Source organism: Artibeus jamaicensis, unplaced genomic scaffold (genome assembly GCF_021234435.1).
Source record: "Artibeus jamaicensis isolate MK-2021 breed Jamaican fruit bat unplaced genomic scaffold, CSHL_Jam_final contig_2738, whole genome shotgun sequence".
In the NCBI taxonomy this organism is placed as follows: domain Eukaryota; kingdom Metazoa; phylum Chordata; class Mammalia; order Chiroptera; family Phyllostomidae; genus Artibeus; species Artibeus jamaicensis.
This window is the reverse complement of record NW_026521603.1, coordinates 3,922-17,769: the sequence shown is the minus strand read 5'-3', so window position 1 is coordinate 17,769 and position 13,848 is coordinate 3,922. Positions and strand designations below refer to the sequence as shown.

Below are 13,848 nucleotides of genomic sequence, written 5' to 3'. Positions count from 1 at the left end.
AGGCACAGTGTCAGCAGCTAGATTGGCCTTGTTTCCATGGGCAGTTTCTGCCTTGAGGATGGTGGTCAGTGTAGAGTTGACCTTCCCCTGGTCTGGAGAGAGACCTGACCCAGGGCAAGGACCACAGGATGGAGCCCAGAGTTCTGGGGAAGCACTGGGCCACTGGGTTGAGGGAGGGAGGGGTTGGCTCCAGCCTAGAGGGGAACGGTTTGGGTGGGGCAGGCCAAGCTTGTGGTTTCTGGCTTTTCCCATCATCTTTCCAGGAGGAAGCAGAGTCTGGAAGGCTGGGAAGCCTTCCCTCCCAGATCTGGGCACAGAGGTGACCCAGAGGGCTCGCAGAAGCTACTGGACTGCTTGGATCATGCCCTTAGCCCACTCAGAACTCAGTTCCTCCAAGCCTGAAGCCTCTTGCTGAAACTTGGCAGGATCCTGTGGTCACTCTGACCCCTCCAAGCCCCAGCACTCCAGACCAATTGACCTTCAAGTTCTGTTGGCTGACCTTGTTACTCTCCTCCACCGGCTCAAACCACTGCCAGTTCTTGCTGGAACAAATGTAAGAGCCTCCCACGGGTTCTTCCAGCTTCTCTCAGGGAGGCTACTTCCTCTCTGCAGGTGGACAGACCCTTCCAAGATGTGGTTCTGGTCATGGCTCCCCCACCCCCACACTCCATAAGTCTGTGAGGAAAAGGATGAATCCCGGCCCCAGAGAACAGGGCTGGGCAAGCAGAACCCAGCCTGCACTTGCGCCCTCACTCCCTCCTTCAGCGCAGCGCCATGTCCACAGCCTGCTGACTGCCCCCACCGACCCCTCCATGTCACCTCCGGCCATTCTCAGGCTCTCTGCTCCGGTGACTCCTTGCTGTTCCTGGAATGCCCGCGTTGTCTGTCCAAAGTCCCTGACTTTTTGCACTTGTGCCTCTCTCCACCTAGAGCACTGCCTGCCCCGACGCTCCCCACTTGGTCCCACCAAGTCCGCTTCAAGAACTGGTTTCCCGATTCTGTACTAGGGGAGGTCACCCTGCCTTGTGACCTCAGAGCCCTCTGCCCTTCCTCATCAGGATCCTTGGCTGGCATGCTTATCACCCGCCAGTGTGCCAGTGACTTCTGTTTCTACCTGGAGTCTTACCTTGCCACTGTTCCACTTGCCACCTAAGTGGTCTTTCTGAGATGTAAATGTGACCCCATCACTCTGCTGCTCAAACACCCTGAGCTCCATCAAAAATCCACCCTACCCTCCAGGCCCAACCCAAAGCCCTTTGTCCGAAACGCCTTCCCTCCAGCCTTGGAGACCCCACGCTTGATGATCATACTTGACCAGTCTGACTTCACCTGAGTTACTGGGGCCGAGACAGCCTCCTACCTCATGGTGCCCTTGGGGGCCAGTCTGGCACTTGGCCTTCTGGGGCCCCCTTCCTCATGTCCCATGGACCCAGCAGCAGAGAAATGAGCTGAGTCCGTACTCAGACACCATGGCCCAGTGGTCAAGGACACCACCACTGCTTTGGCAAGGAAAGAGGGCATTGGCAGGCCACCTGAGGTGGGTCTCCTGACCTCGTCCTAGGACACCTGCAGACACAATTCCAAAAGAGAAGACGCCGCAACAGTCAAGAGCAAAGGCAATGCTTTTTTTTTGTTTTTTTTGAACTTATTTAAAAAGGCCTTGGTGGCAGGAATATAGTGTAAAAATCATTGGAAAAACTAAAAGGCATCAATACATATCCGAATATACACTTTGTACATAAATTACATTTCCTTTAGTCTTTCTGAGTGAGGTCCTGATTCAGCACTGAGGTCTAGTAATTCAGAGGTCCCGGCAGCTGCACGTTCAGGCCGGCATAGTCCACCATGTACATTGGCCATTGCTAGAGAGAGGGGGACAGAGGGTCCCAGTTAGGACTCCAGGTGACGTAGAAAGAACACCAGAACACTTAGCTCTGCTTTTGAAGGGCTTCCTCAGATGCTATTTATTTTGAGGCGGCTAAAGGCCCAGAGAGGGGACGTGACCTGCCCAAGACCATGCAGTAGCCATGGAGCTGGGTGGGGCTGGAGCCTTCTGACCTGTTCTCACCTGTGCCCAGGGCCTAATGTGGACCAGACATGAGGGCCAGAGGGAACAGGGGAAGTGGCTCAGAACGGGTGGTCACCCCCATGAACAGCCCCCTCAAGGTCTCATGCTCCAAGAAGCTGTCAGTCTCCCTGGGGCTGCACCAGTCACCCTCTGTGGGCACTCACACAGCCAGACGGGGACAGACGCAGAGCCTGAACTTTGGGTTTTTCCAGGAAGGGGTTCAAGGGAAACGTGGTCAAAGGATAAAGAAAAGCTGAAATCTACAAATAAAAAAACTTGACAGCTATGTATGTTAATTACTTATTGTGGTGATCACTTTGCAATATGTACAAATATTGAATCATTATATTGTTTACCTGAAACTAATATAATGTTGTATGTCAATTATACCTCAAGAAAAATTTTTTTCCAAGTGTGTTCCAATATTCTCCCCATTTGGACTCAGGATTTCAAAGCTAATATTTTGAAATCAGAAAGAGCTCTCAAGTGTACGGGTGGGAAAGAAGCAAACCCAGCCACGTCACAGCACAGGCAGAGCCTTGCAGATGGGTTCTCCGCCCACCAGGGACCGCACTGAGGCCGCAGTCAGTCAGCCTCCCACTTTCCTTTTCCTCACCCACATGCTGTGGGCAGCACCCACACACCCCAGGGCTGTGGTGGGGCTGCTGTGTGAGATGTGAGTGGGGAGATGAGCCTAGCATCTGACCACCTTGGAAACCTGGCGTCCTGCTCTGACACTGCCCAGCAGAGTGGGCAGGTCCCTTCCCCTTCTCAGCTTTGGCTTGCCCACCTGCCCAGTGGGGATGTGACCTTCTGTCCGGGCATCTGCGAAGCCCTGACGAGAGGGCAGGTTACCCTGCGGGTAGATCAGGCAGTTGTGTCTGCAACCCCGGGCTGTGGAGCCCACTCAGAGTCCAGTGCCTCCCCGCACCCCAAACCTGCACCCCACGGTGGGCAGCCCTGCCCGAGTGCAGGGCGAAGGCCAGAAAGAACAGTGGTCGGGTCCAGATCTGTGCAACTTTACCACAAGTGAGATCTGGTTGGTGGACGCCACAGACTCTGGGTTGGAGGAGGAGGAAGAGGAAGACGAGGAAGAAGAGGAGACCGAGTTTCCTTCAGAGACACGCTTTCTCTTGCGCTTGGGGATGCTGTTGTCCTTGGCTGCTGGGAGAAGAGGTTGGTGACACTGGATGCCAAGGCCACTGTGTCTCAGCCTTGTGGACACCCCTGGAGAGGACCTTCACTTTCAGGTTGAAAGTCCCCTTGTGGGCAGTCAAGGCTCCCAACCCACAAGCTGAGGCCCATCTTTCCAGCCTCCTTCTCTAACGAGGCCCCGCAGCTCGTTCGTCCACCTCCTGCTTCCACTTACCTGTCTGCCTTTGCTACCACCACAGCCTCGCCCCCCAGCCAGGCCTCCCCGGAACTCCCAGGATTCCCCCTGGGGCCCAGAAGCCCATGGGGAAGACCACCGCCTCCACAGCCCCACAGACCGCACAGACTTGGCTTCCTTTCCTTTCCCCGCCAGTAAAATGCCAGTAAGATTCTGCAGGGTTGCTGGGAGGGTCCCCTGAGATAATGTGCCCCGCCTCCAGAAAATACTCGGGAACTGAGAACTGCTATCGATACAACTGCTACTGTCCCTGCAGATGCACAATGACCTTCACCTGGCCCTGCTGTGACATGACATTCACAGGTACACTGGAGTAGACAAGGCAGTGTCCCAGGGTAAAAGAAACTCCGCTTTGGAGACAGAGGCCCTCAGTTCAAATTTCACTGCTGCCCTTTACCAGCTGCATGACCCTGGAAAACCAACAAAGCTCTTGGAGCCACAACGGGAAAGCCATGTGATGTGAGACTGGAAGGGACTGTGTGTGCACAAGAGCCCAGCACCAAGTCTGGCACAGAGCAGGCCTCAGCAGGGGTTTTGTTGCTGCTGAGTTAAAGTCACGTGAACAGGTGAGACTTAGAAGTCAGATCTGCAGCGGTGTGCTACATACGTGGGGCCTGGGAGTTGCTGAGTAGAAACCTCACCCAGGCCACCAGCAGGGTCTTCACAACAGGGTGCGAGGGCAGGCTGGCCCAGGGGCAACTCTCTGTCCTGCTGGTGAGGAAAAACCAGAACCTGGGGGTCTGTGATGTGATATAAACAGAGACCCCAGGACACAAGACTCTAGAAGCAGGGGGAGCCTAGGCTGTGAGCCATAGAGGAGGGAGTTTTGCGGGAGGCAGGCGGGAGCTGCTGGCCACTGGCTGGGCCCCTGGATTGCGCCTGGGTTGGCACGGCACATGCCTGCACCAGACCATGGGCTTTCAGAATCTTTCCGTTTACAGGTACCAAGGTGACCTTAAAGATGCAAGACAGGCTGGTCCAGGGCTGTGACCCACCTGGGTCACCATAAGACCTTAAAGACAGCCATGGTGGGGAGTGGTGGATGTGACTGCATTTACCCTCTGATAATTAGTCCCAAATTCTCCTCCCCTCTGAGGCCTCCTGGGGGCTTTCTGTGACTCTGCCTTTGATCTGAGAGCAGCTCCCAACCTAGTCACTTCCTTACCCTGAGTGCCTGGTGCCCAGCCCGGCCCCCTCAACTGGCACGTGATAGGAGGAGGTGGTCTCTGGTTGGGCTGTGCACCCCAGGCAGTGAAGATTCAGAGGAAGCCGGACCTGTCTGGAGTTGGGACCTCAGGCTTTGGCTGGGGTGGGGTGCCTTTGCTGAACCCCACTACTGTTCCCGCTGAGTAGCCGCTCTGGTGCCTACAGTCCCCAGTGGCCTGTGGTTCAGATGGACAGTGTGGTCACAGAACTACAAGTGGCCACCAACTCACTATGTGGCTTGACAAGTCCTTCCCCATCTCTGGGGTTCAGTTTCCCAGCTACACAATGAGGGTGCCCCTCTGAATCACCCAGGGCTACACCCTCTGGGGTCGTATCGCACACCTTCTCAATCAGACCGTCTCCCAGGAACTGAAAGGTTCTGAAGGCTGGGGGCTGGTGCGGGCACGTGCCCTGCAAATGCAGGCAGAATCCAGGGGGCCCAGCCAGTCTCGGGGGGCACACGCGCCTGCCTACCTTACCGTTGCCAGTCACATGTCACCTGTTCTCTCCTCAGGTCGCATCCATGAGCCTACCCGACACCCCCTCCTCCTGGCTCTAGCCTGTCCCTCATCCTCTCTCTGGCTGATCTGACGTGCTCAGCTGTGCTGTGGCAGGGCCCCCCTCCAAAGGGCACGTGCGGGGGTCCTGGGGCCCCCTGGGAACACTGGCTCTGCACATGGAAATCTAGGTTCCCTGGAGAGGCACTTGGTGGGAGGGATATACTCTACTCTGGGTGGCCAGCCACCTGTTGCGTGACACCTGTTATATGTCCGCAGATTGGTCCCTGAGAGACAGAAGTGTGGCTCCTTCAGCCTCTGACTTACCTGGCACCTTGGCATCATTGCAGATTTCTGCAAAAGGTCTGAAAAAGAAACAAGGTGGCAGTTAGAAGATGAGGATTTCTCTTTGTTCCCACCTGCTCCCTGAACATGGACATCTAAGTTAGCCAAGTAAGACCTGGGTGACAATGGCCAGCAGACGCCCTCTTCCCAGAGCAGACGGGCCGATGATGGCCAGTCTGGCCCTTGTGAGAGCCGTGCCAGGCGAACTGCCCTTTGGGGCCTTCTTCCCTCATCTCCAAAGTGAGATGTGGTCTAACCAAGTGACCAGAAGTGAGCGCCTAGATTTGTGAATGGCTATTCATTGTGGCATTATTTTCTTTGACAAATCTTTAAAAATTTTTATCATTAACTTTTTCTTAGAGAGAAGGGAAAGGAGGGAGAAAGAGAAAGAGAAACATCGATTGGGGACCGGACCTGCCACCCAGGCACATGCCCTGACTGCAAATGGAACTGGTGACCTTTCTCTTTGCAGGGTGATGGCCAAGCAACTGAGGGATACTGGTCAGGGCAACAAATGTTATCTTTCTTTTTTTATTCATTATTTTACTTGCAGTATTCTTTACATGAACAAAAAAAAAATTAGACGCAACCCAATGTCCACTGGTAGAGACAACATGTCTCTCCATCTTTACCGTCATTAAACAGAATTATCACGGACACGAATAACACTCAAGTGTAATCAAAACGGCCAGATGGGAGACACATCAAGTTTTATTTAGTCTATGGATAAATACTGTGGGGTTTCAGTTTTGTTTTCTCCAAAAGCGCGTCTAAGAGGCAGGAGAAGAAACCTGGAATCGTGGAGGGAAAGCCCCGGGAGGCCGGCGGCAGCTGCCCCGGGAGCCGCCCGTGTGCGGCGGGCGCTTCCTCCCTCCTGTCCTGTACTTTCCAGTGGCTACTTCAGGGCGCGGAGGGGGGCAAGGGAACCTCTGCTCTTCATCGAGACCTTTCCGAATGATTTGATTATTTTTAGACATGCAAAATTATTTTAATCTCAAAACATCTAATGTAACATTAAGAAGAAAATACACATAGGGAATAATATGGAAGACACACACCATAATGTTGACTCTGAAAAGGAGAATTATGGGCTACCTTCTCTTCTTCTACCTTTTTGGATTTCCCTAGTTTCTTTTTAAACCTGAAAATAAATAAACTGTTCCATTTATTCTTTTAAAGACTATGAGGCTATACGGTAAAATATGGACAAAAATAGATAAAGATAAAATATGCAGTTGTTACCTCTGGGTGATGGGAGTATTCAATGAGGACTGTTATTTTCCAAATACCATTAAAAAGGGTAAGAATGAATGACAGAGTCAGAAAGTCAAATTGAATTAAAAATTTTAAATGAACACCGTGAAAGCTGAGGACTGTCATCAGGACACTGGGTGATACAGACGACATGTTTGTGTTCCTCCCCCCGCCCCAAATCCCTATGTAGAACCCAGTCTCCAAGGTGACAGTATTAGGAGGCAGGGCCTTTGGGGGTGATTTTGTCACAAGGGTGGAAGTGTCATGAATGGGACTGATGCCTTACAGAGGAGACCCCAGAGAGCTCCCTTGTCCCTCCTACCATGGGAAGACACAGGGAGAAGGTGGCCATCTATGAACCAGAAGGTGGGCCCTCACCAGACACTGAACTTGCCAGTACCTTCCCGGCCTCCAGAACTATGAGAAATACATTTCTGCACCGCCGCCTGGTTGATGGCATTCTGTTCTAGCAGCCTGGACAGTGGGAGAGACCGGGGTCGGGGGCCGAGCTGACCCACTGTGACTTTCACCATCCCTTTCATCCGCCTGGCTGTCTGTTTCTCGTCGTTAAGATGGCAGCGTTAAGCTAGCCCATCTCCTGGATCCCGTGCAAGTGCACAGCAGGTCTCTCACTGCTCCCCCATCCCCCTGCTCTTGGCTGGGCCTGCTGTGCGGATTCTCCTCCTGGGTCCAGGCAGAGTCCTCTCCCACAGCCCTTGCCCGCTCTTCCCACCCCCCGCCCCAGGTGCTGGGGACACTCACTGCAGCTGGTTGATGATGACCATCCGGACATGCTCCCGGGCCTTCAGGATCTTCTCTAGCCGGTGGATGTCGTACGTGTTGGGGTTCCGGAAAGGGATGTCATCAGGCAGGCCTGTGACCTCGACGGCGTCTGGGCTGTCTCGGATCAGTTTGTAAGGGACCAGCACTGGCCGGTTCAGGCCCAGGGCTTCACCTGGAGGGCACAAGGGCCAGGGCAAGGAGACGTCTGCTGTTAAAGGCCAAGCCCTCTGGGAAAGGGCTGGAGCCTGGCAGAGCACAGCACAGCGGCCGTCACATCCCAAAGACAGTATAAAAGTCAACACACACACATTTCATGTTTTTTATCCTCACCAGAGGACATGCTCACTGATCTTAGGGGGAGGGGAAGGGGCAGAGAGAGAGAGAAACATGGATGGGAGGGAGAAACGCTGGTCAGCGGTCCCCAGCACGTACCCACATGGGGAATTGAACCTGTGATTCCCAGTCCATGGGACACCACACCCATCAACTGGGCCACACCAGCCAGGGCCACCACACACACAGCTTCAAAAATTCAATTAGCAAAGCTAAAAATCTAATACCCGATGCTGATAATGAAACAGTTCCTGTCATTTTAGTGATGATTTGTTCAATGTGCACACCTAGAACTGAAATGGGGACTTGATATCTGCCTAAAATCCACTATTTTTACGTTAGAAAAAATTAAGTACTTAGTATTATGGATGAAATGATATGATGTCTTCAATGTACGTTGAAGCACTAAAAATACTGAAGTGGGTGTGTGGAAATGGAACGAGGAAGACCGGCCCAATGGCCAACACAGAAGCTGGGCTTGGGTTTCAGGGTGGGCGCATGTCCCTCACTCTCTGTGCTTTTGCCTTATGTCTGAAAACTGGTCCCAAAATGAAAAGTGAAACAGACCACAGCACCAGCCACCAGCAGAGCCTTCCCATGCACACTCAGAGTGAAACCCTCACTCACGTCGGGCCTGCCCCCCTCTCTGCTTGCTCCAGCCTTCTCACAGGTCCCCAGTGGCAGAGCGGCTCCCCCTGCCTGGCAAGCTTTTCCTCCAATGTTGGTCCCCTCCTGATATTAAAGCCTCAGCTACAATGCCCCCTCTTCAAGGCACTTTCCTGTTCGCCTGTCCAGAGAGGCCCTGGCCCTCTACCTACTACACTCTCTCCTGCATTCTTGGTCACACTATGGGTTTCTTCTTTTCCTTTCTCACTCTCTGAAATTCTTCTTGGTAAAAAATGTATTGCCATGTCTCCTCTGCCACAGTGCAAAATGGAGACAATACTAAATTAATCACAAATACAATGTGATATATGTAGAGTACCTGGCACAGGTGGCACTCAAAAGTCTAGGAAGTGCCGTATCATTTGTTAACTCTACTCCTGTCTCATCCCAGGCTCTGCCCTGGATGCCTCGGCACAGGGCCTGGCATCTCCTGGCTCTCATCTGTTCCACGTCCGACGCCCTCCGCAGGCTGAGCCCCCAGTGGCTGGAGCAGACTCGCTCCGTTGTCCTCAGGGCTGAGTGCTGGTTGGGCAGATGGGCGTGTGCATAGTAAGTTCTTGGCTGTGGGCCATGACCTCTGCAGCACAGCGCAGCCCTAGAGGAGCTGAAATGCTGACCGCTGCTGCACCCTGCCCACAGGCTGGAGCACTTTCCCCTTCTCAGACAGGGAAAGGAGGATCAGCTCCCATCAGTCACCAGCACAGCAACTACGTCCCCAGGCAGACCAGGTCCGGGCAACAGAGGCCAGAGGGGATGCAGAGGGAGGAGGGGGCCCCCCAGGAAGACTAGCCCCACAGCCCCTCCCCGGGGAACTGACCGTATTTCTCATTGAAGAGCTCCTTCACCTGCTCCCGCAGGATCACCTTCTCCCCGAGTCTGTTGGCGTCATCTTCATCTATAAGAGGAAGGCAAGGGGGTGTGAGGGCTGGCGTGGGCTTGGCCACTGGCCCTGTTCCTTCTCCCCTGACCCTGCCCTGCTGCAGCAGTGCCTCCAGGCCCTGCTCACGCCCCTGCAGCCTGCTCTGTCCCCACCCGTCCCTCCCACATTCTCTGAACAGCTGCCCTAACACAGGCCCGTGTCAGGCACGGAGCACCCTGAAGAGCGGGAGGCAGGGCCCCTCCTCTGAGGGTCTCATGGCCCAGAGGGGCGGCACACAGTCACAGCACCCACCCAGAAGAGACACCTACAAGAGACTCGGGGCGTGAACTGTGGTGCTCAGCCCCATCTGTGCAAGTTTGGAGAAGCCCCACGGGAGAGCGAGATACCCACAGTGGAGCTTCTCAAACTGGGACTCAGGCAATACTGGGGGGTTCGAAGTGTTTTGCTCTCAGAGGGCTAGTAAAGGGTTCGTCATGGATGGAGTGTGGCTGGGAAACACAACCAGGCAGGAGGTCTGTGTGCACACAAGCAGCTGAGGTCAGGGGAGCCCTGGAGACAGGGCCGGGGCTGGGCTGGGGCATGTGGAGTGTGGGAGAGGCCAGGGGAGGGGATGGCATGAAGAGGGCCCGGGGACAGAGCGGCCTGCTGGCTTATGGCCTGGGTTGGGGAGGGAGCTGGAGTTCCAGGAAGGGCACTTAGCACCATCACACACCAACCACAGGCCTTGGGGGCAGGGGGGTGGGGGGCGGGTGGAGCTGGGCACAGGCAGGGAGCCAGGGCCTGGGAGATAAGGGTCAGAACAGACAGAATGGGTCCGAAGAGAAAAACAACTCCTGGTGGAATCTGGAAAATCGCACAGGAATCGGTTCCACTTCCATTTGGAAGGCCGACGTGGGACCTGCCTCCCCCAGCAGCGGCTCTCTCTCTCAGCACCTGCTGCGCGGCCTGTACGTCACACTCCCCGAGTCCGGGGGCTGCCCACGGGACGGAGAGCTTCCCACACTGCCTGTGCTCCCTGCGCCCAGGGCTGCGCCTCCCGTGGCCCGTCTGGGCCTGTTCCCAGACACACTCCTGACTGGAACCTCTCTCTGCCATATCTCGGAATTCCTGCCTGTCTCCTTTCAGCCGTCTGGGTGCCCGAGACACCACAAACCTCAGGCATCCGGTTAACATCCTCCACCGGTGTCCCCATCTCGGGAATGATGGCTCTCCTCAGCTGCCCTGAGACCCCAAATGCAGCACCCAGAAACCTCTTTCTCACAGGCCCCAATGTGGCCCTTTCAGAGGGTCTTTAAGGACCCCGGGATGGCAAGAATTGACCTGATCCTTCTCCACGTCCTGGGAAGACACCTGTGACCAGGGTCCTGGGCCCAAGGACCATCTAGAGCCTTCAGGAAGGTGGCCGAACTTTGCACCTGTCCCCTTGCCAGCCAGGAGTCCTTGGTGGCCAAGAGTCTGCACAGGCAGCACAGGACGGCAGAGGGCAGGGAGGGGGGGGCTGGGTCCCACCAATGGGGGCCAGATGCGTGGCTGGCAGCGTTCCCAGACACTGTCACGACCCCTGCTCACCACGGCGAGGACACACGAGCTCAGAGACGTTAAGGAACTGGCCCAAGCTCACACAGCTGCCGAGGGCCAGGAATACTCTGTGTCTGACCCCGAAGCTCTGCTCTGTCACTCTACCACAAACCCTGGGCTCATGGACGCCTCCGTCAGTCACCCCGTCTATAAAAAGCAAAGTTAATCTTTTCTTTCACTTCTTGCTTTATCAGCTCATAGTTCCAAGTGTGTATCCTTGTGAGCCCAGGACAGGGCTGGACTCACAGGCGGTCTCGACAAAGCCTGCTGGATCGAAAGGAAGTGGACAGCACTCAAAGATGAGCCCAACCAACCGAGGCTGCTGGAGGTCCCTGTGGAGTCTGACAGCCGCCTCGGGCATCTGTCCTGCCTCCACTTCGAGGCTCTTCCTGCCGTGTGGGTGGAGAAAGGCCAAGACAAGGCAGCCTCCTCATCTTGGGAGGGGCGATGCCAGGCCCCGGAAGGGTATAGAACTCGGCAGTCAGAGACCTGTGGGTCATGCGACATCACCTCTCAGCATTTCTGCTCATGCTCCTTTGTCCCCTGAACAAATATTTCATGAGCACAGTATGACTTGGACATCGTGCTGGGCACTTCGCAGAGAACACAAAACAGCTGCAGTCTGAGGCAGGAGAGAGCGGGGAACGCTTGGGGAGCCACCGGGTTTGAACACTGTCAGTGCAGGGCCCGTGGGAGGCTGTGGGGGCCCCACTGAGCCGGGGACCCGGGAGGGTTTCCCAGAGGAGGGGACAGTCGCACAGGCGCATGTGCATGCTGGGGCTCCAGGCATCCTGCAGGCACTCAACACACGTCAGAAAACACTACTCCTGCCCCTCTCCTTCCGAGTCCTGCCTGGTCCCAGGGAGAAAGCACCCCAAAAGCAGGCAGTGGCTGACAGGGAGAGGCGACACCAATGGGACAGCCAGCAGAAGGCAGACTAGAGTCCTGGGCAGTACCTGGGAAACAGTGGGAGCAGACAGACGTCAGGAGGGTGGGACCCGGACTGCCTCAGAGACGGGGGTGGCTCTGGGATGTGTCCGGGACACCTGTGCAGCGTGGTCACAGCTGCTGCTGAGCACCAAGCATGTGCCATGGCGGACGGTGCCAGGCCTGCCTCGCTTGTCCTCCCTGGGTTCTTGGGCTCAGCGTCAGGCCTCGGAAAGGATGCCTTCCAGCTTCTCCCCACCTCTTTGCTTTTATTTAATTTGGAGGAAGTAAATTCTAGGTTTGTTAAACACATGGGTCCAGAAGGTTCTGGGGTGGGCGGGAACCTGCAGGGGAGCGTGCCCTTGGCCCTCTGGGTACTTAGAGGAAACAGGAAGCAGCTCCGTGGGCTGTGTGGGCAAAGGAGTGACCCACTTTCCGGAAGGGAGCCCAAACCACAGGTGAAGCCGCCCCTCCATGCTCCTGCTCCAGCCCCAACCTGTCCAGCTCCGTGTAAGGCAGAGGAAAATGTGCCAATCGGAACACATTGGTGTGTGTTCTGGGCTTGGACGTGCCCAGGACAGAGCCAGTCATCCTGATGTGGACTGTGGTCAAAGCCCATGGCTCACGCAGCTTGCCCTGGCATCCTGGTTACCCCTGGGGTGGAGACTGGCACTTCAGGGGTGGGGGGCTACACTCCATAGTCTAAAGGCTAGTTATTAGCCTTCTGAACCCTGAGGCGGCTAGCCTATTCTGAGGGATTAGAATAAGCCGTGCTACCTGAGGTCCTCTGAACCTAGGCTGGCTGTGGAAGACGCCGATAGCAGCAACATCTCAGAACGCTCTCCACTTGGAAACATCATCATTAGGGCTCAGTGAGGAGTGTGTGTGCGTGTCCTCAGTGTACCTGCTCGAATGCCTATATACAGTGGGAAGGAAGGGGGTCCCCATGGACGGTGACAGGGAAGGTCCCTGGCCCATCAGATTGCAAGGCAATCGTGATTATAACCCTAGTGCTGTGTGATATTTGGAAAATCACTCAACCTCTCTGGGCCTTAGTTTACACACCCTTCAAATGGGAATCGTAGCCTGTTGGGAGGATCCAATCATATCACATAAAAAAGCTTAAGGTCTCAGGCCATCAAAGTCAAATTGTCATTGATGGTGTTCAGAGACTGCCTCAATTATCCTGTGGTCTCAGGAAATTAAATTTTATGTGAGATTCTTCCAGATAATGGAAATTTATCCTTTTAATCCCTTGTGTTTGTTTTACTCATTTGATAGGTAAACTGTTTTCTAAAATGCATCAGGTACCCTTTTCTTATCAAGCACACAGGCGGGCATGGGAGAATTACCTTCTAGGTCTGCCCCTGAGGGCCGACCAGAAATGCTACTGACCTGCCCCAGAGCAGTGGCCTGTACCCGCTGCCCCTGCCCCACCCTGCGGGCATTTCTCCCACTTCGTCCTGCTCCTTCCAGTTCCCGGGTCTGCTCTCTTTCAAGCCTGCCTGCTCCACAGGCTCTCGTCTCGTCCTTCCTGATCTGCTGTCTGTAGCCTGAGGACTAACTGAATTTTGCCCCGGGCTAAAAAAGCAACCAAGCTCATTAAATCAAGGCCATGGGAGGTTCACAATTTTAAGCCAATCAGCTTGGGTGGTGCCTGGAGAGGCCCCACAGCCTTCTCCGGGGGCAAATGCAGAGCCCTCCACAGCCGACCTGGTCTTTCTCAGGAAATCAAAGCCTAGTTTGAGGCCTGCAGCTCAGAATGGCGACTGTGGGCTGATAATCATGACCATAAACACAGGGCACAGAGGAAGCGGCAAAGGGAAGGGCTGCTTAGAGGGGAGGGTGAAGCCCAGAAGAGTAGAGTGAGGATTCCTCCTCTCCCCTCTCTGCCAGGCTGGGCAGCCCAGGCCTCGGGCAG

General features: G+C 55.1%; 1 protein-coding gene across 1 annotated transcript; it reads right to left on the bottom strand.

The window, feature by feature from the left end:
* Positions 1-1,247: 1,247 nt before the first annotated feature.
* Positions 1,248-10,595, bottom strand: LOC128626992 (general transcription factor II-I repeat domain-containing protein 1-like). Its single transcript, XM_053662685.1, has 6 exons — positions 10,280-10,595; positions 9,360-9,605; positions 7,523-7,715; positions 5,489-5,526; positions 3,093-3,232; positions 1,248-1,862 (listed from the first exon to the last, which is right to left on the bottom strand). The coding sequence occupies exons 1-6, from the start codon at positions 10,593-10,595 to the stop codon at positions 1,794-1,796; spliced, it is 1,002 nt and encodes a 333-aa protein (XP_053518660.1). The 3' UTR covers positions 1,248-1,793.
* Between the last annotated feature and the right edge of the window lie 3,253 nt (positions 10,596-13,848).

Bases quoted from the DNA above. Each gene is read 5' to 3' on its own strand.
- LOC128626992 (XM_053662685.1), bottom strand. From the start codon at position 10,595: ATGTTAACCGGATGCCTGAGGTTTGTGGTGTCTCGGGCACCCAGACGG. The intron at 7,716-9,359 runs GTCAGTTCCCCG...TGTGCCCTCCAG, and splicing joins GCTCTTCAATGAGAAATACG to GTGAAGCCCTGGGCCTGAAC. The intron at 1,863-3,092 runs GTAAAGTTGCAC...CCCTCTCTCTAG, and splicing joins CCAACCAGATCTCACTTGTG to CAATGGCCAATGTACATGGT.